General features: G+C 40.7%; 1 protein-coding gene across 3 annotated transcripts in view; it reads left to right on the top strand.

The window, feature by feature from the left end:
* The window catches only part of trip11 (thyroid hormone receptor interactor 11), a 134,207-nt gene that overhangs the window by 48,687 nt on the left and 58,521 nt on the right, over window positions 1–26,999 (top strand). The window contains exons 4-9 of one of the 3 annotated variants that reach the window (XM_072274213.1): window positions 11,076–11,351; window positions 14,556–14,624; window positions 16,040–16,202; window positions 21,539–21,579; window positions 24,465–24,554; window positions 25,630–25,707. In XM_072274213.1, coding sequence (XP_072130314.1) covers window positions 11,076–11,351; window positions 14,556–14,624; window positions 16,040–16,202; window positions 21,539–21,579; window positions 24,465–24,554; window positions 25,630–25,707 — 717 coding nt within the window. Of the gene's footprint in view, window positions 1–11,075; window positions 11,352–14,555; window positions 14,625–16,039; window positions 16,203–21,538; window positions 21,580–24,464; window positions 24,555–25,629; window positions 25,831–26,999 lie in introns of all 3 variants that reach the window. The other 2 variants (XM_072274206.1, XM_072274222.1) reach the window with 2 other exon arrangements.

The raw sequence follows: 26,999 nt of genomic DNA, 5'->3' as shown, positions 1-26,999 counted from the left end.
TCGCTAGGTATACATGGAGAGGTGGTAAATTGGATTAGACATTGGCTTAACGGAAGAAGCCAAAGAGTGGTAGTAGAGAATTGCTTCTCCGAGTGGAGGCCTGTGACTAGTGGTGTGCCACAGGGATCAGTGCTGGGTCCATTGTTATTTGTCATCTGTATCAATGATCTGGATGATAATGTAAATTGGATCAGCAAATTTGCTGATGATACAAAGATTGGAGGTGTAGTAGACAGTGAGGAAGGTTTTCAGAGCCTGCAGAGGGACTTGGATCAGCTGGAAAAATGGGCTGAAAAATGGCAGATGGAGTTTAATACAGACAAGTGTGAGGTATTGCACGTTGGAAGGACAAACCAAGGTAGAACATACAGGGTTAATGGTAAGGCACTGAGGAGTGCAATAGAACAGAGGGATCTGGGAATACAGATACAAAATTCCCTAAAAGTGGCATCACAGGTGGATAGGGTCGTAAAGAGAGCTTTTGGTACATTGGCCTTTATTAATCAAAGTGTTGAGTATAAGAGCTGGAATGTTATGATGAGGTTGTATAAGGCATTGGTGAGGCCGAATCTGAAGTATTGTGTTCAGTTTTGGTCACCAAATTACAGGAAGGATATAAATAAGGTTGAAGGAGTGCAGAGAAGGTTTACAAAGATGTTGCCGGGACTTGAGAAACTCAGTTACAGAGAAAGGTTGAATAGGTTAGGACTTCCCTGGAGCGTAGAAGAATGAGGGGAGATTTGATAGAGGTATATAAAATTATGATGGGTATAGATAGAGTGAATGCAAGCAGGCTTTTTCCACTGAGGCAAGGGGAGAAAAAAGCCAGAGGACATGGGTTTAGGGTGGGGGGGAAAGTTTAAAGGGAACATTGGGGGGGCTTCTTCTCACAGAGAGTGGTGGGAGTATGGAATGAGCTGCCAGATGAGGTGGTAAATGCGGGTTCTTTTTTAACGTTTAAGAATAAATTGGACAGATACATGGATGGGAGGTGTATGGAGGGATATGGTCTGTATGCAGGTCAGTGGGACTATGCAGAAAATGGTTTGGCACAGCCAAGAAGGGCCAAAAGGCCTGTTTCTGTGCTGTAGTTTCTATGGTTCTAAGGGTCAGAGCCGTCTCTATTTCTTGAGGAGACTGAGGTCCTTTAACATCTGCCGGACGATGCTGAGGATGTTCTACGAGTCTGTGGTGGTCAGTGCGATCATGTTTGCTGTTGTGTGCTGGAGCAGCAGGCTGAGGGTAGCAGACACCAACAGAATCAACAAACTCATTCGTAAGGCCAGTGATGTTGTGGGGATGGAACTGGACTCTCTGACGGTGGTGTCTGAAAAGAGGATGCTGTACAAGTTGCATGCCATCTTGGTCAATGTCTCCCATCCACTACATAATGTACTGGGTGGGCACAGGAGTACATTCAGCCAGAGACTCATTCCACCGAGATGCAACACAGAGCGTCATAGGAAGTCATTCCTGCCTGTGGCCATCAAACTTTGGAGGGTCAGACACCCTGAGCCAATAGGCTGGTCCTGGACTTATTTCCTGGCATAATTTACATATTACTATTTAATTATTTATGGTTTTATTACTATTTAATATTTATGGTGCAACTGTAACGAAAACCAATTTCCCCCGGGATCAATAGACTATGACTATGACTGTGATGTGTAGTGAGGAGAGGCTGTTGATAGGTCAGAGTTGCAGTCAACAGGATGAGTTGCAATGTAAGGGCAGATAAAATCGAAAAGGTGGAATATAGGACTGAAGGTGTTGTATTTGAATGCACACAGTATATGGAATAAGGTAGATGGACTTGCAGCACAGTTGCAGATTGGCAGGTATGATGTTGTAGGCATCACTGAATCATGGCTGAAGGATTATAGCTGGGAACTTGATCTCCAAGGATACCCATTGTATCGAAAGGATTGGCAGGAAGGCAGAGGGGGCGGAGTTGCTCTGTTGGTTAAAAAATTAATCAAAATCATTAGAAAGAGGTGATATAGGGTTGGGAGGTGTTGAATCATTGTGGATAGAGCTAAAGAACTGCAAAGGCGAAAAAACCCTGATGGGAGTCGGAAATAGACCCTAAAACAGTATTAGGATGTGGCCTACAAATTACAATGGGAGAGAGAAAGTGCATGCCAAAAGGGCAGTGTTACAATAGTCATGGGGTACTTTAATATGCAGGTAGACTGGGAAAATTAGGTTGGTACTGGAATTCAGGAGGGGGAATTTCTAGAGTGCCTACCAGATGGATTTTTAAAGTAGCTTGTTGAGCCCACGAGCGGATCAGTTATTCTGGATTGGTTGTTGTGCAATGAACCAGAATTAATTAGAGAGCTTAAGATAAAAGAACCCTTGGGGGCAAGCTAAAGTCAGATGTATCAGTATTGCAGAGGAATAAAGGGAATTACGGAAACATGATTGGAAAAGAACACTCGCAGCGATAGTGGCAGAGCAGCAATGGCTGGAGTTTCTGGAAGCAATTCCGAAGGCACAAGATGTATACATTCCAAAGAGGAAGAAATATTCTAAAGGAAAGAATTCACAACCATGGCTAACAAGAGAAGTTGAAACCAACATAAAAGTCAAAGAGAGGTCATATAATAGAGCAAAAACTAGTGGGAAGTTAGAGGATTGGGAAGTTTTCAAAAACCAACAGAAGGCAACTAAAAAAAAACAGTTAAGAAGATAAAGACCATAAGTCAAAGGAGCAGACGTCAGCCATTCGGCCCATCGAGTCTGCTCCGCCATTTTATCATGAGCTGATCCATTCTCCAATTTAGTCCCACTCCCCCGCCTTCTCACCATAACCTTTGATGCCCTGGCTACTCAGATACCTATCACTCTCTGCCTTAAATACACCCAATGACTTGGCCTCCACTGCTGCCCGTGGCAACAAATTCCATAGATTCACCACCCTCTGGCTAAAAAATTTCTTCACATTCTGTTCTGAATGGGCGCCCTTCAATCTTTAAGTCATGCCCTCTCATACTAGGCTCCCCCACCATGGGAAACAACTTTGCCACATCCGCTCTGTCCATGCCTTTCAACATTCGAAATGGTTCTATGAGGTCTTCCCTCATTCTTCTAAACTCCAAGGAATACAGTCCAAGAGTGGACAAACGTTCCTCATATGTTAACCCTCTCATTCCTGGAGTCATTCTAGTGAATCTTCTCTGTACCCTCTCCAATGTCAGCACATCCTTTCTTAAATAAGGAGACCAAAACTGCCCACAGTACTCCAAGTGAGGTCTCACCAGTGCCTTATAGAGCCTCAGCATCACATCCCTGCTCCTATACTCTATTCCTCTAGAATTGAATGCCAGCATTGCATTCGCCGCCTTCACCACCGACTCAACCTGGAGGTTAACCTTAAGGGTATCCTCTACGAGGACTCCCAAGTTCCGTTGCATCTCAGAACTTTGAATTCTTTCCCCATTTAAATAATAGTCTGCCTGTTTATTTTTTTCTGACAAAGTGTATAACCATACACTTTCCAACATTGTATTTCATTTGCCACTTCTTTGCCCATTCTTCCAATCTATCCAAGTCTCTCTGCAGATTCTCTGTTTCCTCAGCACTACTGGCCCCTCCACCTATCTTCATATCGTCAGCAAACATAGCCACAAAGCCACCTATTTCATAATCCAAATCGTTGATGTACAATGTAAAAAGAAGCGGCCCCAACACGGACTCCTGTGGAACACCACTGGTAACCGGCAGTCAACCAGAATAGGATCCCTTTACTCCCACTCTCTGTTTCCTGCCGATCAACCAATGCTCTATCCACATATGTAACTTTCCCGTAATTCCATGGGCTTTTATCCTGTTAAGTAGCCTCATGTGTGGCACCTTGTGAAAGGCCTTCTGAAAATCCAAATATACAACATCCACTGCATCTCCCTTGTCTAGCCTACTTGTAATTTCCTCAAAAAATTGTAATAGGTTTGTCAGGCAGGATTTTCCTTTAAGGAATCCATGCTGAGTTCTGCCTATCTTGTCATCTGCCTCCAGGTACTCCATAATCTCATCCTTGACAATCGACTCCAACAACTTCCCAACCACCGATGTCAAGCTAACAGGTCTATAATTTCATTTTTGCTTCCTTGCCCCCTCCTTAAATAGCGGAGTGACATTTGCAATCTTCCAGTCCTCCGGAACCATGCCAGAATCTATCGACTTTTGAAAGATCATCACTAATGCCTCCGCAGTCTTCACAGCCTCTTCCTTCAGAACACGAGGGTGCATTTCATCTGGTCCAGGAGATTTATCTACCTTTAGACTATTCAGCTTCCTGAGTACTTTCTCTATCGTAATTGTGACTGCGCACACTTCTCTTCCCTGCCACCCTTGAGTGTCCGGTATACTGCTGATGTCTTCCTCAGTGAAGACTGATGCAAAATACTCGTTCAGTTCCTCCGCCATCTCCTTACAATTTCTCCAGCATCATTTTCCGTCGGTTCTATATCTGCTGTCACCTGTCTTTTACTCTTTATATACTTGAAAAAGCTTTTAGTATCCTCTTTGATATTATCTGCTAGCTTCCTTTCATAGTTAATCTTTTTCCTCTTCATAACCTTCTTAGTTTCCTTTTGTAAGGTTTTAAGAACTTCCCAATCCTCTGTCTTCCCACTAATTTTTGCTTCCTTGTATGCTCTCTCCTTTGCTTTAACTTTGGCTTTGACTTCTCTAGTCAACCACTGTTGCATCCTTTTTCCATTCGAAAATTTCTTCTTTTTTGGAATATACCTGTCTTGAACCTTCATCACTTCTCGCATAAACTCCAGCCACTGCTGCTCTGCCGTCCTTCCCGCCAGTGTCCCTTTCCAGTCAACTTTGGCCAGTTCCTCTCTCATGCCACTGTAATTTCCTTTACTCCACTGAAATACTGACACATCAGATTTCGGCTTCTGTTTTTCAAATTTCACAGTGAACTCAAATCATGTTGTGATCACTGCCTCCGAAGGGTTCCTTCACCTCAATCTCTCTAATCACCTCCGGTGCATTACACAATACCCAATCCAGTACAGCCGATCCCCTAGTGGGCTCAACAACAAGCTGTTCTAAAAAGCCATCTCGCAGACATTCTACAAATTTTCTCTCTTGAGATCCAGTGCCGACCTGATTTTCCCAATCCACTTGCATGTTAAAATCCCCCACAATTATCATAACACTGCCCCTCTGACAAGCCTTTTCTATTTCCTGTTGTAATTTGTAGTCCGCATCACTGCAGCTGTTTGGAGGCCTATAAATAACTGCCGTCAGGGTCCTTTTACCCCTGCGATTTCTTAGCTCAACCCATAAAGATTCTGCACCTTCCGATCCTATATCACCACTTTCTAATGATTTAGTATCATTTCTTACCAATAAAGCCACGCCTCCGCCTCTGCCTACCTTCCTATCCCACTGATACACCATGTATCCTTGGACGTTCAGCTCCCAGAGACATGCGTCCTTTAGCCACGTCTCAGTGATCAAAGATAGAATACAAAAGTAAGCTAGCCAATAACATTAAAGAAGATACCAAAAATTTCTTCTGGTACATAAAGTATAAAAGGAAGGTGAGAGTGGATATTGGACCACTGGAAAATGATGCTGGGGAGGTGGTAACGGGGGACAATGAAATGGTGGACAACCTAAATAAGTGTTTTCCATTAGTCTTCACTGTGGAAGACACTAGCAGTATGGTGGAAGCTCCAGGTGTCAGGTCATGAAGTGTGTGAAGTTACCATAACGAGAGAGAAGGTTATTGGGAGACTGCAAGGTTTGAAGGTAGATAAGTCACCTGGACCAGATGGTGTACATCCCAGAGTTCAGAAGAAATGGCCAAAGAGATCATGGAGGCATAAGTAATGATCTTTCAGGAATCCACTAGATTCTGGACTGGTTCAGGAAGACTGGAAAATTGCAAATGTCTCTCCACTCTTCGGGAAACCGTAGGCCAGTTAGCCTGACCTCAGCTGGGAAGGTTGGGAAGATGTTGGAGTCGACCATAAAGGATGATGTCATAAGGTACTTGGAAGTACATGATAAAATAGGTCATAGCGCAGTTTCCTTGAGGGAAAATCTTGTCTGACAAATCTGTTGGAATTCTTTGAAGAAATAACAAGTAAGATAGACAAAGGAGAATTGGTTGATGTTGTGCACTTGGATTTTCAGAAGCCCTTTGGCAAGATGCCGCACGTGAGGCTGCTAAACAAGCTACGAGCCCATGGTATTACAAGGAAAGATTCTAGCATGGATAAAGCAGTGGCTGAGTGGCAGGAAGACAAAGAGTGGGAATAAAGGGAGCCTTTTCTGGCTGGCTGCCAGACTAGTGGTGTTCCACAGAGGTTTGTGTTGGAACAGATTCTTTTTATGTTATATATCAATGATTTGGATGATGGAATTGATGGCTTTGTTGCAAAGTTTGCAGATGATATGAAGATGGGCAGAAGGGCCGGTAGTTTTGAGGAAGTAGAGAGGCTACAAAAGTACTTAGATTAGGAGAATGGACAAAGAAATGGCAGATGGAATACAGCATTGGGAAGTGTATGGTCTCGCACTTTGGTGGTTGACTTATTTTCTAAGTGGAGAAAAAAATACGAAACAAGTGAAGTGCAAAGGGGCTTGAGTGTCCTTGTGCAGGATTCCCTAAAGGTTAATTTGCAGGTTGAGTCAGTGGTGAGGAAGACAAATGCGATGTTAGCATTCATTTCAAGAGGGCTAGAATATAAAAGCAAAGATGTAATGTTGAAATGTTATAAAGCACTGGTGAGGCCCAGTGGAGTATTGTGTGCAGGTTTGGGACTCTCATCTTAGAAAGGATGTGCTGAAACTAGAGAGGGTTCAAAGGAGGTTCACGAAAATGATTCTAGGATTGAATGGCTTGTCATAAGTATTCACTAGAATTCAGAAAAATGCGGGATGATCTCAATGAAACCTATCGAATGGTGAAAGGCCTTGATAGAGTGGATGTGGAGAGGATGTTTCCTGTGGTGGGAGAGGCTAAGACCAGAGGACACAGTCTCAGAATAGAGGGGTGTCCTTTTAGAACGGAGATGTGGTGGGATTTCTTTAGCCAGGGAGTGGTGAATCTGTGGGATTATTTGCCACAGACAGCTGTGGAAGCCAAGTCTTTTTGTATATTTAAGGCAGAGGTTGAGAGATTATTGTTTGGTCAGGGCATGTATGGATACAGGGAGAAGACAGGCGATTGGGGCTGAGAGGAGAATTGGACCGGCCATGATGTAACAGTGGAGCAGATACGATGGACCAAATGGCCTAACTCTGCTCCTATATGTTATGGTTACCTGCTCAAAACACTTAATCAGGTTTGTAAGACATATCTGCCCTGCATAAAGCCATACTGACTGTCCCTAATCAGGCCGTGTTTTACCAAATACATGTAAATTCAGTCTCAAGGAATCCTCTTCAACGTCTTCCTTATATTGATGTGAGACTTTTCTGACTGTTATCCCAATTTCCCTTTTTGAACAAATCAACAACATGGGCTACTGTACAGTCCCCCAGGACCTTGCCTCTTGCTAATAAGGATACAGAATTCTTCATCAAGGCCCCAGCAATCTCACCTATTTCCTCTATATCCCATCAGGATCTGAGTTCTTATCCACTTTAATACTCTCCAGAAGACCCAGCACCACCACCTTCCTGCTCTCAAAATGTCCTGGCACATCATCATGCACTTCTCTACTGTCCTCCATGTCCTTCTCCTTGGTGAATCCTGAAGCAAACTATTAATTTAGTACCTCATCGACATCCTCTGATTCCAAGCATAATTACTTCATCGTTGTATTCCTGCTCTCTCCCTAGTTATCCTCTTGTTTTTCATGCATGTAGAAAATGCCTTGGAATTCTCTTTAATCCTACTCACCAAGGATATCTCACAGCCTCTTTTGGTCTTCCTAACCCCCTGCTTGATCTTTTTCCTGCTATCTTAAAACAAGAGGTTGTGATCATTATTCCCCAAATGCTTTTCCTTTGCAAGGCCAGTCTGTTGTCCAGCTTTATTTCTTAATGCAAAGGTGTAGTGTGCTCCCTCCTCTAGTTGGACTATCCACTTATTATTTCTAGAAACTCTGTCCAGTGCACTATATAATTCTGCCCCATCTAAGTCTTTGCCCATCAGTTCCACCAGCTACATGAATGTGGCCTTCCCTGTCTTCCTTTCAAACTTCAATAATATCTGCTTTCCTTTTCATCCCTTCCCTTTGGTACCGTGCTGCACTGGTTCCCAGCTTGTTGTTCTCCCATTAGAATCCTTATCATCTTATCAGTTAATATGTAGTTTTATCAGTGAGTTTAAGAACTGTTGATTATCACTGGTTCAGCATGGGATCTGAATTGCACGGTTTTGCTTTTTCTTGTAACTTGGATTGCAGCACATATTTAATCACAGGCACAGGCAGCAGTGGAGGCCAAGTCATTGGGTGTATTTAAGGCAGAGATTGATAGGTATCTGAGTAGCCAGGGCATCAAAGGTTATGGTGAGAAGGTGGGGCAGTGGGACTAAATAGGATAAAATGGATCAGCTCATGATAAAATGGCGGAGCAGACTCGATGGGCTGAATGGCCTACTTCTGCTCCTTTGTCTTATGGTCTTAATCTTTCAGGGATCTGCTCAGTTTTTAACCAGTTTATATTTTAATATGGGTGGTGGGGTGGAGACACATCTCTACCAAAGGAGGTGTAAGGGGCTCCTTCCCTCCACCAGCCTGCAGGTCACCCTTGGGCAAGGTGTAGCACCTGCTTAGCACCCCCCGCCCCAGAATCAGGTTCACATGAAGCCATGGGAGTAGGTAGTGGATGGTCCTATGAGCGCTGGTGTACATCACAAGCTGGTGCAGCTGGCTATGCGACCACTGATGCCAGGCAATCTCTGAAGAGTTGTGATAATGGCTGGGGGAAAGACACTGCCCAGGAGACGGCAATGGTGTACCATTTAAGTAGAAAAATTTGTCAAAAACAAACACAGTAATGGAAAGACAATGATAGTCCATGTCATAAAACATGGCACTTAATGAACAAACAATATTTTGATGCAACTGGTAGTCAAATGGGAATTTATTTATTTATTCATTCATGTTATTTGTTAATATTTATTTTTCAGTCACTATCAGTTCTTTCAGTTCAGGCTTTAAATACATTTGTTGTAGGAGAATATGATACCTGGTATATGTATGACACCAGGGTATCCCAATCTGTCAGTCAGAGTTCGGGTTTGCACTGGGGATGTGCCATGCATGATGAGGCGCTGTTACTTGTATGGCGAGAGCAATGGGCATGTTGGCAGCTTCAGTGCACTTTCAGGTCTGGCCCCGAGAGATTTGACACTCATTTGACTGGTGGAGGGTCAAATCTGCCATAAAGCTGAAAGTGTTCAAAGTAATAGCAACAATAAAAAGTTGTTGGAAACTGTTTAGCATTAAATGAAACATTTAAAGCCTGAGCTGAAAGTGTTGACAGTAATTGAAAGATAAATAACGTTTGACCACCAGTTGTATTCAAAATAAACTTTGGGTAGAATCTCTTTAAATTGGCTTCAAGGTGAGAGAGGACCAATTTTTTAGTCTACTTCTTGAACAGCTAGTTTTTCAGGACTCTAAGGTGCTGTTGGATTAATTGCCTTGGGAAATTATTTCTGTGTGTTGGAACTCTGTAATTAGTAAGAGATTAACTGTGGCAGCATGGTAGTGTAGCAGTCAGTGTAAAGCTATTACAGTGCCAGTGATCTGGGTTCAATTTCGCTGCTGTCTGTCAGGAATTTGTTTATTCTGCACATGCCTGCAAGGGTTTCCTCCAGTTCTCTGTGGGAGGATTGTGGAATTTCAGGTTGGTAGTTAATTGGTCACATGGTGTAATTGGGGGCATGGGTTCATTGGGCCAAAAAGGACTGTTACTGTGTTCTCTCTGTAAGTAAATAAATGTAATGCCAAAGCAATGCTATCTGACGAATAAAGTTACCACAAAAGTAAGCGGCACAAGGGTGTACATTTTGGGATCTTGGCATCTTGATGGCTTCCTGTGATCTTGAGATTCTCAATTCTTAAAAGCGTACTTAACCTGTTTAGTACACATTGTGTTTATATTGTAAATGAGCCTTGTCACTTGCAAGACTTTTGTATGTTTTAAAGTAAACCTAGCTGGCCTCTAGACACTTTTAAAAATGGCATTCACTCAATGATGGCTTTATTAGGTACACCTGTACACCTGCTCATTCATGTAAATATCTAATCAACTAATCATGTGGCAGCAACTCATTACATAAAAGCATGCAGACATGATCAAGAGGTCCAGCTATTGTTCAGACCTAACTTCCAAATGGGGAAGAAATGTGATCTAAGTGACTTTGACCATGATATGATTCTTGGTGCTAGATAGGGTGGTTTGAGTTATCTCAGAAACTGCTGATTTCCTGGGATTTTCATGCATAGAGTTTACAGAGAATGTTGCACAAACCAAAAAAAACACAGTGAGTGACAGTTCTGTAAGTGAAAATGCCTTTTTAATGAGAGAGGTCATAGAAGAATGGCTGAACTGTTTCAAGCTGACAGGAAGGTGACAGTAACTCAAATAACCAAGTGTTAAAACACTAGTGTGCAGAAGAGCATCTCTGAATGCACAGCATTTCGAACCTTGAAGTGGATGGGCTACAGCAGCAAAAGACTACTCCTGTACCTCATAAAGGGACCACTGAGTATAGATGAAAGAACAACAACCTGTTGCTTGGATCGTATCAATGAGCCCAGGGATTAAATTAAAACTTTATTTTCATTGTACCCATGAAGTGATATGTAATTTCATGACCCTTATGATAGCGGCCTGTACATTGATCATCATTGTGATTCTGGGTCATTGATTTAGTTCAAAGTTTAGTTAAGGTGATTCCTCTATGCTACTGGTTGGAGTCTCTGGAATTGCTGATTTTGTTGATGGCAGAAGAAACATCTGGATTCTTTTTGTTCTAAGGCAGTTGAAACTTATTTGTTGTTTTTAATTTTATCTCACATAAATTTGAATTTTCATTTGGATTGCTGGATGTGGCTCTCTGATTTATTGATTTTTATTTTAAGGTGACGATAAGCCTTTTGAAGGCCAAGCAGATTGCATTGCAAGACCAAGTGCAGAAGCTTCAGTCTGTTGCTCAGCCAGCGCACACAGAAACCAGTGAAAGCACGTCGACAGCCTCTACTGCCTTTCTGCCTGACGATGTTCCCCTCCGTGCTACGTTCCATGGGGACACCATGGATTTTGGAGATGTCATCTGGTCCCAGCAGGAGATCAACAGACTTTCCAAACAGGTGTCAAAGTTAGAAACTGATGTTGCCCATTGGAAAGCTTTGGCACAGGTCAGTGAATTGTATCAATGCTGGTTATATAATTGTTAAAGCTGAAGTTGATCTCAGAATCCTAGCATTTCCCTTGTTTCTCCATTCATCCATGTGATCAGAACATTTGAATACTATCTCTCAGCTATTCCACTATTTTCTTGAATAAGAAGTTGGATTTGTCTCGGAGGATACAAACCAAATCAGTGCATTCAGATCATAAACGAGAAAGTATGCAGATGCTGGAAATCTAAAGCAACATACACAAAATGCTGGAGGAATTCAACAGGTCAGGCAGCATCTATGGAAATGAATAGACAGTCGACATTTTGAACTGAGACACTTTTTCAGGTAAAGTACCTAAGTGCTATAATAGGCCATGCACCTCTTCCCTCATCTCCATTCAGGGCCACAGGCAGTCATTCCAGGTGAGGGAACATCTCACCTGCGAAAATGTTGGTAAAATTAAACATTTTAATTCCGATTACCTCACCTATTCCAACATGTCGGTCCATGGTCTCCTCTTGTGCCAAGATAAGGTCACCCTCAGGTTGGAGAAACTACACCTTATATTTTAACACTCACAGCACTCTGGAGGAACTCAGCAGGTCAGGCAGCATCAGTGGAAATGATGAGTCGACGTTTCGTGCTGGAACCCTTCTTCAGGACTGAAGAAATGAGGGGGAAGCATTTGAAGAATGCTTGTAGTTTCAGTTGAAAAACCAGTAATTTGAAAGACAAATGGGTGGGGGAGGGGAAGCAGGGGCATCATAGGCAGGAAAACAATGGGTAGTAGAAGAAGGAGGCGGAACCATGAGGGAGGTGATAGGCAGCTGGGGGATGGGGCAGAGTGAAATAGGGATAGAGGAAGGGAGGGGGATGGAATTACCGGAAGTTGGAGAATTCTGTGTTCATACCAAGGGGCTGGAGACTACCCAGACGGTATATGAGGTGTTGCTCCTCCAACCTGAGTTTAGCCTCATTATTGCAGTAGAGGAGGCCATGTATGGACATATCTGAATGGGAATGGGAAGCAGAGTTGAAGTGGGTGGCTACCGGGAGATCCTGTCTGTTGTGGCGGACGGAGCGGAGGTGCTCGCCGAAGCGGCCTCCCAATCTGTGTTGGGTTTCACCGATGTAGAGGAGGCCGCACCGGGAGCACTGGATGCAATAGGTGATCCCAGCATCTGCAGATTATTTTGTGTTTACTTTGAACCCAGCATCTGCAGATTATTTTGTGTTTACACCTTATATTTTGTCTGGATAGCCTCCAACCTGATGGCATGAATATCAATTTCTCCTTCTGGAAAACAAATTCCACTCCGCCCCCCCCATTTCCTTGACTTCCCCCCACCTCTTCGTACCTGCCTATTACTCCCCCCATCCCGGGTCCTCTCCTCCTTCTCTTTATCCTGTGGTCTACTCTCCTCTCTAGTCAGATTCCTTCTTCTCCAGCCCTTTTCTCACCCATCTGGCTTCACCTATCACCTTCCAGCTCGTCTCCACCCCACCCTTTTTATTCTGGCATCTTCCTCCTTTTTCAGTCCTGAATAATGGTCTCGGCTCGAAACATCGATGATCTATTCATTTCTATAGATGCTACCTGATCTGCTGAGTTCCTCCAGCATTTTTGTCTGTGTGTTGCAGTGCATTCAGATTTCAGCTTTGATTTGATCTATTTACTACAAGTATAATTCTGTGCTTATGCATCTGACTGGACTGTCAATTACTAGAAAACACACCGTATGTAATTTCCGGGCATGCATATAACTCCTGATTCACCTGCCGGATGCTTAAAATATTTGGGGGGGGTGGGTGGTGAAATTGTACATGAAGATACACTCACTGCAGATCTAGTCAGGTTCTTTGGAGAAATGAGTAAAAAAATACACATTTTTGATAACAGTTTCTTGAAAATACTGTTCAGTATTATAATACAAATTACTGTTGTATTCCTTATAGACCGAAGATGTAAATGACAGAGGATGAATGATGTGCAGGATTTTCTATTCAGTGTCTTTCTCTAAAGATTTATTTCTGTTTGTCTAGAAATAGGACTTTGAAAGGTTACAAGCAAGGTATTGGACTTCCTTGCAGTGGCTTTTTGCACGAACAAATGTAAATCAATTGCACTATCCCAACTACTTGCAATATCATTTCCTGCTTCAAATATTTTTTTGCAATATTTGCTTGAAGGATGGAGGGTTCCACTTACAACTTTTCTCAACAGGAAAGCACTCAAAGTCCAACTATCATCCATGTAAAACATTTTCTTCTAATCATTCTAAGCCACTTTGAAATTGACTCCCTTCGTCATAGACTCCTTAACCAGAAGCAATTTTCTTTCACTCTATCCTGTGATAGTGGATACTTTTATCAGGACTATAAAATTTATCTTCATAGTATATTACAACACCTTGGAGATTCCATACTATAAAGTTTTTTAATTTTTTAATACCCTTTTTGTAAAGTTGCTAAACTGTTTGTATTTCAAGTTAGACAATAGACAATAGGTGCAGGAGTAGGCCATTCGGCCCTTTGAGCCAACACCACTATTCACTGTGATCATGGCTGATGATCCACTATCAGTATCCAGTTCCTGCCTTATCCCCATAACCTTTGATTCCGCTATCTTTAAGAGCTCTATCCATCTCTTTCTTGAAAGCATCCAGAGACTTGGCCTCCAGCCTTCTGGGGCAGAGCATTCCATATATCCACCACTCTCTGAGTGAAAAAGTTTTTCCTCAACTCCGTTCTAAATGGCCTACCCCTAATTCTTAAACTGTGGCCTCTGGTTTGGACTCACCCATCAGTGGGAACATGCTTCCTGCCTGCAGCGTGTCCAATCCCTTAATAATCTTATATGTTTCAATAAGATCCCCTCTCAGCCTTCTAAATTCCAGAGTATACAAACCCAGTCGCTCCAATCTTTCGACATATGACAGTCCCGCCATCCTGGGAATTAACCTTGTAAACCTACGCTGCACTCCCTCAATAGCAAGAATGTCCTTCCTCAAATTTGGAGACCAGAACTGCACACAGTACTCCAGGTGTGGTCTCACCAGAGCCCTGTACAGCTGCAGAAGGACCTCTTTGCTCTTATACTCAGTTAAGAACTCTTTTTACTGGTCTCTGTGTTTAATCTAGATCTCATTGCATGATCATGCTAACTGCTCATTGCAGTTTTAGAAGAAAAAAGTTAATTCTTTTTAATGTTATTTTTAGGTAACTAAGAGTCAAGGGTCAGTCAGCTCTGATGAGGATGATATCTACAAGCTGCAAAAGACAATAGAAGTAAGAACATCTTTCAAATTTAAGAACTCCATTAGTAAATGGAACTGCAGTTTCAGCAGTCATCTTAAAATATAATGTAAATATAATGTCAGAGTATTAGGGCATGTTGCTTAGCTATTAAGGTAACAACAGGAGGGCACTGAATTATCACTTAATGTAAGTGATTGCTGTTTCTGTTTCCCCATATCTGCCTGCATTGGACTTTTATTTTGCCATTCTCTTTATATGGTAGTAAATAGGAATACGATATCATTTCTGTTAAAATCCATTTGGTACTTTATCATGTGCCTATTAATTTGTATAGTGGATAGTCTATTTCATTATCCTTCAAGAAATGGTACCATAGACAAAGCAAATTTTGTCTTCATCTAACAACTGTACTTACTGGTTGTAATCAGTTGCTAAGACTGACGATAACCTTCTTATCATTAGGCTGTGGGTCCTGCAACCGACAAAAGTACTCCTGTCATTAACCAACTGAAATCTGCTTGGTTGGTGCGTTCCATTTGTGCAAAACTTTCGGCTTGTATCAATGGACAATATGTAACAACTAATTTAACGAAACCGGTAATTTACTAGGTGTCTTTGAACTGTAAGATAATGATTGTTGTCAGTTAGCCACGGTAGCGTGGTGGTTAGCATAACGCTTTACGGTACAGGTGACCCGGGTTCAATTCCTGGTGCTGCCTGAATAAGGAGTTTGTGCGTTCTCCCCATGACTGCCTGGGTTTCCTCTAAGTGCTCTGGTTTCCTCCCACAGTCCAAAGACTTACCAGTTAATTGTAATTAGGCTAGGATTAAAAATTTGGGGATTGCTATGTGGCATGGCTCAAAGAGCCAGAAGGGCTTATTCCACTCTGTGTGTAAATAAATAAACAAACAAACAAACTCATGGAGTACATTGGTCATGTTTGTTCAGGTATTCAAGTCATCTGCTACATTATTTAGCATGTGTCCATCCATTGAATCTCTCCTAAATTATAAAGAATGAATGTTATCTGATATTTTAAATAAGATTGTAAAATTAATGCATCTGGTATTTGCTCAGCTGTTAGGTACAGCAGTAAGGTGATACTAAATTAACAGTGAAGATGATCACTAAGCACTGAACATCATCGTCTGGGTTTAGGAACTCTTTTTATCATAATGCTGCCTTCAGTACTCATTTTAACCATATTTATGCCCAGCAGTTTTAATATAATTTAATTTTGTCTAAGGGAAAAATTTTCTCATGATAATCTAATGATGTGTTCGTATTACCACTGAATCTGTTGCAGTATTCTTCGGGAGGTTCTGAAATCCCAAAGAAATTGAAATCATATAGTTCATGATTAATGTTCCTCGTGAAATATTTAGATTATGCTAATGTTTAGTTCGTTCCGCTCTAATGATAACCAGTTGGCTCATTATTACAGGAGGTGAAGCAGCAGCTTAGCCGGGAGATTGATGAGCATCAGCATGAATTGTCTACGCTGCAAGATGTACATCGGCAGAAAATAAATAGTCTCACAAAGCGACACAGGGATGAGCTTGCAGAGTACGAGGAGCGGATAGAAGAACTGGAGCAGCAATTGCAAGGTTCGAAGTAGCTATTCGTGCATTGGAACTCCAAAATGCACTGTAACTTGGCAGAGAAACTGTTCAGGATTGCAGTAACATAAGATATCAATATCATCATGTGAATATATATTCTCACCTGTGCCATTACACACATCATACTAAGAAGCCATTCAGGAGTCGTAACGCAAACACGAGGTTACCCATAGCCCCCTATCTTTCTAAGCTCTATATACCTATCCAGGAGGTTCTTAAAAGACCCTATCATATCTGCCCCCACCGCCATAGCCAGCGGCCCATTCCACACACTCAGCACTCTGCGTAAAAAAAACTTACCCCTGACATCTCCTCTGTACCTACTTCCAAGCACCTTAAAACTGTGCTCTCTCAGAGCCACTGGGCAGTTGTCATCAAGGAACGTTACCTTGTTTTTCTTAGGGCACCAGGATAATATTACTTTGTGTTAGGTGTGCGAATTATGTTTTGTGTTGTGCACCTTGGTCCAGAGGAAAATTGTTTCGTATGTATGGTTGAATGACAATAAACTGAACTTGAACTTAATAGTGCTAGTTTTAAAGCAGGTGAGAACTTTGGATTGAAGAAGGGAGTGGTTAAAAATATCGGCAAGTACCCCAACCAGCTGATCTGCGCAGGATCTAATTACACAGCTAGGGACACCATCTGGGCCAGATGCCTTCCACGGTTCACTCTGTGGAAGACTTGAGGTTTGGGTGCACTCCAAGATTCCTGTTAGAGTAGGTGGCGACGTACCAATCCTCTTTTGTTCAAAACATGCATAGAGTGCATGAAGTTCATTGGGAAGGGATGTGCTGTAATTGTATTGCTGCCTGACTTTGCTTTTAGCTCCTATAGCAAGTAAGTTCATCTATGCTATTCCAGAGATAGTGATAAGTGAACAATGAGATAGACTACCTAATTACAGTTGTTATTTTCTTACTGATTTCCAAACACTTGTATGGCTACTAAATCAGAAGCAGGTTTGTTATCACCGGCATGTGATGCAAAATTTGTTAACTTAGCAGCAGCAGTTCAATGCAATACATAATCTAGCAGAGAGAGAGAGAGAAAAAATTAAAGCATAATAATAAACAAGTAAATCAATTATGTATATTGAATAGATTATTAAAAAATGTGCAAAAACAGAAATACTGTATATTAAAAAAAGTGAGGTAATATCCAAAGCTTCAAAGTTCATTCAGGAATCGGATGGCAGAGGGGAAGAAGCTGTTCCTGAATCGCTGAGTGTGTGCCTTCAAGATAGAGATAAGAGTCCATTGTATTACAAGAAAGATACTAGCATGGATATAAGATTGGCTAACTGTCAGGGACCATTGGTACAGAATAAATTGCAGGACAGGATGCTGAGGGCCAGGATCTGCCAACATTTGGAACCAACAGGGTCTGACAGGATAGTCAGCATGGCTTTGTGCATGGAAAGTCTTGTCTGCAAAATCTGTTGGAGGATTTCTTTGAAGAGATAACCAATAGGGCAGACCAGGGTCAGGCAGTAGATGTTGTGTATATGAACTTTAGCATGGTCTTTGACAAAGTCCTTCATGGCCTGGAAGGTTAGATTGCATTGTATCCAGGGGGAGATAGCAGACTGGATTTGTAATTGTCTTGGTGGTAGGAAGTAGAGGTTTGGCTCTCAGACTGGAGGTCTGTGTCTAGTGATGTGTCACAGGGATCAGTTATGGGACCTTTGTTGTTTGTAATTTATATAAACAATGGGTGTGAACATACAAGGCATGGTTAGTAACTTTCTGGATAATACCAAATTAGCTGGTATTATAGATAGTGTAGAAGGTTATTAGACATCTCAAGGGATCTAGATCAGCTAGCTATGAGGGCTGAGGATTGACAAATGGCTTCAATTCAGATAAATGTGTGGTATTGTATTTTGGAAGATCAAACTAAGTTAGGACTTGTGCAATGATTGTATGGCCTTAGTGAGTGTTTGTTTATTTTAAATAAATCAACAAAGTATTGCATTTTTGGGAAACAAATAAGGTTAGGACTTATGCAGTGAATGGTGGGGCCTTGGTGAGTGTTATGCAACAGAGCTCTAGGGATGCCATTACATAGTTCAGAAAAGCATCGTGACAAGTAAATAGGGTAGTGAAGAGGGCATTTGGCATGCTGGCTTTTGTTAATCAGGGTATTGAGTATAGGAGTTGGGAAGTTATGATGCTGTTATACAAGATATTGGTGAGGCTGCACTTGTATTGAGAATTGTGGATCACAGGCAAAATTCTTGAGGCAACACTTGTGGAGGGGAATAAACAGTTGATGATTCGGGTCAGGACCTTTCATCAGAACTGGAAAGGAGTGTTGTTTATAGCTTTGCTCACACTATTAAAGGAAATAGGTGATTAAACTCGAAAGAGTGCAGAAATGATTTACCAGGATGTTACCAGGACTTGGGGAGCTTGAGTTACAAGGAGAAGCTGTGTAGGTGATGACTTTAGCCTCTGGAATTGAAGGCAGGGGTCCCCAACCTTCTTTGCACCGCAGACTGGTTTAATATTGACAATATTCTTGCGGACCGGCTGACTGGGGGTGGGGGGTGTTCAAGTAGGGTTAAACTCACCTCGACATGTCTTTTACGGTTAGGGTTGCCAGCTTTCTCACTCCCAAATAAGGGACAAAAGTAGCAGTCAAATACGGGACACTTGTGTTTACGCCAGGAAAGACTACCATGACCATGAAACCTTGCGCAGGCACCTGTGTGGGCATGCGCATACGTGCTGATTTTATTTCCACAAATTGGTTTTGGCTTAATCTTCCTGACTACGCTGTACATACATTATTTCTACTTTATATAGGCTGTGTATTTATCATATCATTCCTGCTTTTACTATATGTTAGTGTTATTTTAGGTTTTATGTGTTATTTGGTATGATTTAGTAGGTTATTTTTTGTCTGAGAATGCTCAAAAATTTTTCCCATGTAAATTAATGGTAATTGCTTCTTCACTTTACGCCATTTTGGCACGAAAGGTTTCATAGGAACGCTCTACCTTAGTGGGAGAAATACGGGACAAACCAGTTTAGCCCAATGTACGGATGTCCTGGCAAATACGAGACAGTTGGCAACCCTATGTTCAAGTTCAACAGTGCATGACAGGGAATGAGGAAAGGTGCAGCTGACTCATATTGTTTCCTTGCGGCCTGGTAGCACATGCTTTGCGGCCCAGTGGTTGGGGACCGCTGATTTAGGGGATTGGGGGTAACCAGATAGAGGTGTATAAGATCATGAGGGGCATAGACAGGGTGAAAGGACATTTTTTTTTTAAACCAGAGTGGGGTTGCTCAAAACAAGAGGGCTTGGGTTTAAGATTAAAGACGTAAAGTTTAGAAGTGACATCAGGGCAACTTCGTCATGCAAAGGGTTGTGCATACATGGAATGTACTACCAGAAATTATAATTGAGGCAGACATATTAGTAATATTTAAAAAAAAACCATAAATAGGTACATGAGTAGGAGGTATTTATAGGGCTGTGGGCCGAATGTAGTCAGATGGCACTAGCTCACTGAATAGCATAGTCTGCAGAATTAGGCCAGAGGGTCTGTTTGCATGCTGCATGACTGTACCGTTCTCAGAGCCTCCTATCACGCAAATTTATCAGTAATCCTCAATTCTGTGCAATACAAAATATTTTCCTCTCACCTGGATGGCATTTTAAAGTTTCAATGAGGGGAGTCTTTTCTGTGCTGTCAGGATTTGTGAAGAGAAACTTGACAACTGGATCAGAAACTAGTGTTCCAACTCTTTGATAAAGCGCATGAATAAATTGTACCCCTAATTTTACCCCAGCAGTTTGCCTTAAGGTAAAGGCCATAATAATTATTCTATTTTAGTTGTGCAAACTACATCAAATTGAATTGACTTATTTCTTACATCCTTCACATACATAAGGAGTAAAAATCTTTACGTTATGTCTCTTGTCTAAATGTGCAATTTATAGTCATTTGTAATAAATAGTATGTACAATAGGACAGTCAATATAACATAGAAATACACTCAAATCAGCGTGAATTAATCAGTCTGATAGCCTGGTGGAAGAAGTGGTCCCGGAGCCTGTTGGTCTTGGCTTTTATGCAGGGGTACCATTTCCTGGATGGTAACAGCTAGAATAGTTTGTGGTTGGGGTGTCTCGGATCCCCAATGATCCTTCTGGCCCTTTCTACGCACCTGCCTCTGTAAGTGTCCTGAATCATGGGAAGTTCACATCTACAGATGTGCTGGGCTGTCCGCACCACTCTCTGCAGAGTCCTGCGATTGAGGGAAGTACAGTTCCCATACCAGACAGTGATGCAGCCAGTCAGGATGCTCTCAATTGTGCCCCTGTAGAAAGTCCCTAGAATTTGGGGACTCATACCAAACAACTTCATGCGTCTGAGGTGAAAGAGGTGGTGTTATGCTTTTTTTAAAACCACAAGCCGGTATGTACAGACCACGTGAGATCCTCAGTGATGTGTATACCGAGGAACTTAAAGCTGTTCACTGTCTCAACCCCAAATCCATTGATCTCAATAGAAGTGAGCCTCTCTCCATTCCTCCATAGTCCACAACCAGCTCCTTTGTTTTTGCAACATTGAGGGAGAGGTTGTTTTCTTGACACCATTGTGTTAGGGTGATGACTTCTTTGTAAGCTACCTCATTATTATTTGAGATAAGGCCGATTAATGTAGTATCGTCAGTAAATTTAATTAGCAGATTGGAGCTGTGTGTGTCCAGTGCATATTGGGTGAAAATATAGAAGAATCTATGTGGCAGTGAGCCAGAATAATTTTGTGTAACATCCTCGGGAGAGGTTGACCTTCATTTTATTAATCACATCCCCAGAGTTGAAAAGGAAATGTGTTAATCCACTGCAACTTGTGGGCAAATCATCAGTGTATGATTCAATTATTTTATTAATAGTGTTTGAAAAAATTTGGTTCGAAATGATACCTCAGTGTATGTAAAACTTCACTGCTTTAGATGATGCAAATCTGATGCCAGACTGGATCGGACTTTACTTATCGGAATCCAGTGGTTTTCTAGTGCTATGTGTTGTATAGTTATGTCAGATGCATAAATCTGACAGTGAATTTTTGGCTAATTTATCTAATTATTAAATCATGAAGATTTATCTGCATTTCAACAGTAGGCTAGAATGCTTAAGGTTTTATTTTCAAGTTACTTCTAATGTAAGTTAATTTTTTTTGAATAATTCTAAACAGTTCACATTTACAGAAAGCTTGTGTCCTTAGCTGCTGAATTGTAAGGATGAATAAGGATATGTTTTATTCCTTATAATTTAACATAATTTCATATTGTCTGTTATAGATGCAGAGACAGAACAGAAGGGAATGAATAACTCTCAAGATGTATGTATGTGCAGGTGGCTTCCTGAGCAATGTCTTACCTTAATTTTGTGTTAAATATTCCTGCTCTTTATTCAGATAAGATTCACATGATAAACAAAATCTATACTGTATTCAAGATGTCTTGATAACTCTAGAAAAGCAAGTTCTAAATTCCAGTGAGTAGTATCCATGAGTGGGTGCAAGTTGCACATTGTGAGATCTTTGTAAAATATGCATTAATTAATAGCCATCTGTAAACAGATCTGTAAACCTGCAAAGGATGGACTATGAGTTCAGTATTTATTATTGAATGGTTTCAAAGGTCAAATTTCAATTAGTAAATATCTGTATGAAGTATTGAGTATTAAATTATCACGTAAACCAATTATGCAGATCTTTGTGTGAGGAATGATATCTGAAAAATTTGAGAATTTTTGTCTAATTGAGAATGCTTGTCTAGACACCTCTTAAATGCTGTTAGTAACTCTGCTTTTGCCATTCTCTCCAACAGTGCAGTATTAATACTTGACACTATCTGGGTGGATAAATTCCCCTTACATCCCTGTTAAATCTCATACCCCTTTTCCTCAATCTGGCTCCTCTGGTTTCATCTACTTCTGAAAAGGAGAGAAAATTCCCATGACCTACCCTATTTATACCTCTCAATAATTTCTTTATCTCAGTCGTGTCTTCTCTTAACCTTCTGCACTCCAGGGAGAATAGATGTAATCTTTCTAATGTAACTAAAACACTCCATCATCTCATTTTGGTGATTCTTCTTTGTACCTTGTCCACTGCGTTCTTCCATTAGTGCAGTGACCAGAAGTGCATATAATACTTAAGCTGAAGTTTGACCAGTGATTTATAAAATTGGAGCATAATTACCCTGCTCTTGTATCCAGTGACCTGATGACTGAAAACCATTGTCTGATATAGCTTCTTAACCATTATCACCTTCAAAGATCTTTGGACATGCACACTTCAATGCTTCCTAGAACCTGGTGTTATGACTTAATCTCATTAGTATTCACAAAATGCATCTCTTCACATTTATCAGGATTGAAATACGTCTGCTATTTCTCATGTTGTTTCCCAGATACATTGATACCCTCCTGTAGCCCAAGACTACCTTCCACCCTGCTAATGGCGCCGCCAATCTTGAGTCACTTGCGAACTTGCTGATCACACCTTCTATATCCACATCGAAATCATTCATGTATATTTCAAACAGCAAAGGCCCCAGCACCACTGATTTGAGGCAAACAATCACAGTCCTCAGCCATCATTCTCTCTTCTACTGCCAAGTCAATATTGGATCCGATTAGCCAACTTGCCCATGATCCCTGGACCATTTGGACCACGTTGAAGGCCACACCAAAGTTCATGTTGGTCACATCTACTGCCCTATCCTCATCTGATGCACTTGTTACCTTCTCAAATAACCCACTTTGATTGGTTGTCCAAGATTTATCCCTGACAAGGTCATATTGGCCATCTCTGATTTGTCCCTACCTGTCCAATTCATCATTTATCCTGCCCTTCAGAATTTTTTCAATTACTGCAACTTGTTGTAATTACATTTTTCAATAATTTACTATTTTTTTGGGAAGTTTTTGCTTTTAATTGCTTCTCAATATCAAACAGGTTTTTGACAACTATCTTTACCAATGTGTATAGATTTAGCCAACTGTCCAGGTTCATTTTGGCTTTTATTATTGGGCCTTTGTTCTGGTATCACTTTCAGAGCAGTAGTGGGAGACAGCTGATCATGGGTTCCGGGCTTGTATTTATTTTCCTCTCTTAAGACGTAAGTGTGGAACAGCTTGAGCTTATAAAATATTCAGTAACTTTCTTCAGATGTTTGAAATCTAAGAAAGTATGCTGAAGTCATGGGACTGCTTTAATGTGTCTACTTTGAACCACTTCTCAGAAACCTACTCATTCCTTAGTGGTCTTTTCCCTAAAAAGGGTTCACACTGCCCATGGCGCCATGGTAGCATCATATTTAGTGTGATGCTATTAAACTTGGGGCGTTCTAGGGTTCAGAGTTCTGTAAGTGCTTCCCGTGGAATGCATGGGTTTTCTCTGGGTCCTCCTTTTTCCTCCCTCAGTCCAAAGACATACCATGTGGGTTAACTGGCCATTGTAAGTTGTCCTGTAATTTGGATTAGGGTTATTCGGGGGTTGCTGGGCAGCCAGAAGGGCTTACTCTGCACTATATTACTAAATAAAATAAATAATTAATTGGTCTCAAATGATCTGTTTCCTTCATTATGGTTTCTTGTATTCCATTGTCCCTTTGCAGAGATAAATCCGTTTAAAAAAGCCCAATTTTTAAAAAAAGAGCTCTAAACAATTTTTGGTTCGTTTTAAATTATTTTGTAAATGTCGAGTATAGAAGTGATAATCATAAAAATATGCCATTTGGCCCAGCATGTCCATGCCAATCAACAAGTATCCACCTGTATTAATCCCATTTATTTGAATTTGGCCTGTAGCCTTCGATCCCTTGGCAATTCATGTGTTCAGCTAAATATTTCTTAAATATTCTTGGAGTATTCACTTCTACCTTCCTGTCAACATAAAAACTGTTTTAGATTTTTAAATTTTACCTTTGCTTTGTTATTGATGCATTGTGCTGGCATACCTTTTAGGTTATCATGCTTGTTTTGATCTAGGGTAGGGGTAATCAAAATTGTGCCTTTGTGTGAAGATTTGGGACGATAATAAAAATGAAGGAAAAATAAATTAAACATACTTCATTTGAAAAGATTTTAAACAATCTTTATTAAGAGTTTTTAAAATTAATTTTTTTAGGCGTTTTCTAAGAATTTTTGATCAAATAACCAACTTTCATATTTGGTAGATAATTGTGTAGTTTAATTTTGATTTTGTGTACTTTTAAGGGTAAATATAATGGACAAGAAGATATTCAGGAGCTAAAAGCAAGTCTGGAATTGTTAAACCATGAAAAAGAAGAACTACAAAAGGAAAAGGTTAGTGTTGAATCATGAATTTTTTTCAGATTGATATTAGGATATGTTTGCACTCTTTTGTTTGGAATGGTCTTTTAAAATCAAGATGATTTCTGTATCATAAACTTCTTCAGAAAGGCCCCCAATATTGTGCTGAGGGTGGAGAAAATAAAACCCTTGGCAACCACAACTGTAAGCACCTTTTACAGGTTGTTTTTGGAATCGCATGCTTCAATATCCAAAAATCTGCCTTTGAGACATGATATGTGCTCCACCCAGCAATGTGATAAAAGTGCACCAATGTTGTTCATGAAGAGATTCCAATTTGTTGCATTCTTTCTAACTGAGACCAATACGCAACCTGTGTTGTCTAATGATTATTGTTAGGACAGAAAATTTTAATTAGGTATTTTGTCATTCATGTGTTTTCCAAAATAACATGGGAAGGCATTTGAAGATCAAGAGCAAGTTAAGCTTTTATGACGGAACACTTATCCACTGTCAGTAAAATGGTCGAGCACTGTTAGATAATTGAGTAATTAATAGAATTTGGAGGAAATGACCTGTTCATAATTTCCTCATCAGATTCCAGATAATTTTGCAAATTAAGATTGCCTAGATAAGCAGTAGAAAGTTTAAGCCTGATGATGTAGTTGATAGATTACCAACTTTGCTTGTATAGTCAGGGTCTCTGAATTTTGGGGAATGCCCCCATAGTTAAGTTCTTAGGTTTGTGTTTATGTTTACAAGATGGTATGAACTTCATGTTGGACAGCAGCTGCTATATTTGTAGATTGCTGGATTGCGATTTGAGTAATGCTGGAAATAATTCAGTATCCAATAGTTGTCTGATGTGGAAAATAAGCTAACAACCATTTCAAACTGAGTAATCATTTAGCAGTCTTAAGCTCCTCATTGCAAAATTGCATGAATGTAATTCTAATGAATTTTGAGTGTTTCAGATGCACATTTTAGATTGGTGGTATCCATTCTGGTTCATCTCTGAATTAGCAGGGCTTTGCAATTGATCATGTGATATGTTGATTGTGTTTAAAGTTGATCAAATGTGCAATTAAAGAAATCCTTTGAATGGCAGGAGGCAATGCAACAGGAACTCTCAAACCTGCAGAATATTCAGAAGAGTGAATCGGACCTTAATAGTCTGGCCTTGGAAGTGAGTGAACTGAAGCAGAATTTGTTGACCAAAGAGAATGAGCTGTGGGACATCTCCATGCAGAGGGACAGATTAATGTCTGAATTGGAAGAACTGGACAAACAGAATCAAGAAGCTACTGAAGTATGCATTGTACCATTCATTATTTATAATGGTGTTACTGTAGCCCCTGATTCCTTGTGTAAGGTTTGTAAATTGTAACAAACTAATATCCTTTGGATTAATGGGAGAAAATATTTCCTTTGTGGCAAAAAGATAAATTTTCAAATTGCTTTTTCCAGTCAATTGTACAGTGGTGCTGGAAAGTTTGTGAACTCTTCAGAATTTTCTCTATTTCTGCATAAGTATGACCTAAAATGTGATTAGATCTTCACGTAAGTCTTATCTATAGATAAAGAGAACCCAATTAAATAAGCAACACAAAAAAACATTATACTTGTTCATTTATTTATTGAGAAAAATGATCCAATATTACATGTAGTTGTTGGAAAAAGTATCTGAACCTCTAGTATTATCAGTTCATTTAAAGGGGAAGTTAGGTGTTTCAATCAATGGGATTACAATCAGGTGTGAGTGTAGGAGGCCCTGGCCTATTCAAAGAACATGAAGCTGGGTCTTCACTATCAAAGTCTGATCTTCTCCACATAGGTTTTTGGAAGTGTGCCATGCCGCGATCAAAGGTGATTTCTGAGAACCTCAGAAAAATAGTTTTTGATGCTCACCAAGCTGGAAAAAGGATACAAAACCTTTTCTAAAGAGTTTGGGCTTCACCAATACACAGTCAGGCAGATGGTGTACAAATGGAGGAAATTCAACATTGTTGTTACTCTCCCCAGAAGTGGTCGGCCAACAAAAATCACTCCAAGAGTTAGGCATGTAATATTCCAGGAGGTCACAAAGAAACTCAGGGTTACATCTAAGGAGCTACGCCCTCTCTTGCATTGGCTAATGTCACTGTTCATCAGGCAAATACCGAATACTAATGATGTGCATGGCAAGATTGCAAGGAGGAAGCAACTACTCTCCAAGAAGAACATTGCTAAAGACCATGTGGATAAGCCAGAAGGCTATTGGAAGAATGCTCTGTGAATGCGTGAGTCCAAAATAGAACTTTTTGGCTTAAACGAAAAGTGTTATATTTGGTGAAAAGCAAACACTGCATTCCAGCATAAGAACCTCATCGCATCTGTGAAACATGGTGGTGGCAGTGTCGTGGTTTGTGCCTGCTTTGCTGCCTTGGGACCAGGACGGCTTACTATCATTGATGGAACTATGAATTTTGAAATGTCCTA

The sequence above is a fragment of the Mobula birostris genome, chromosome 1 (genome assembly GCF_030028105.1).
Source record: "Mobula birostris isolate sMobBir1 chromosome 1, sMobBir1.hap1, whole genome shotgun sequence".
NCBI lineage: Eukaryota > Metazoa > Chordata > Chondrichthyes > Myliobatiformes > Myliobatidae > Mobula > Mobula birostris.
Note: the sequence above shows the minus strand (reverse complement) of the source record. Positions and strands in the feature narration are given on the sequence as shown.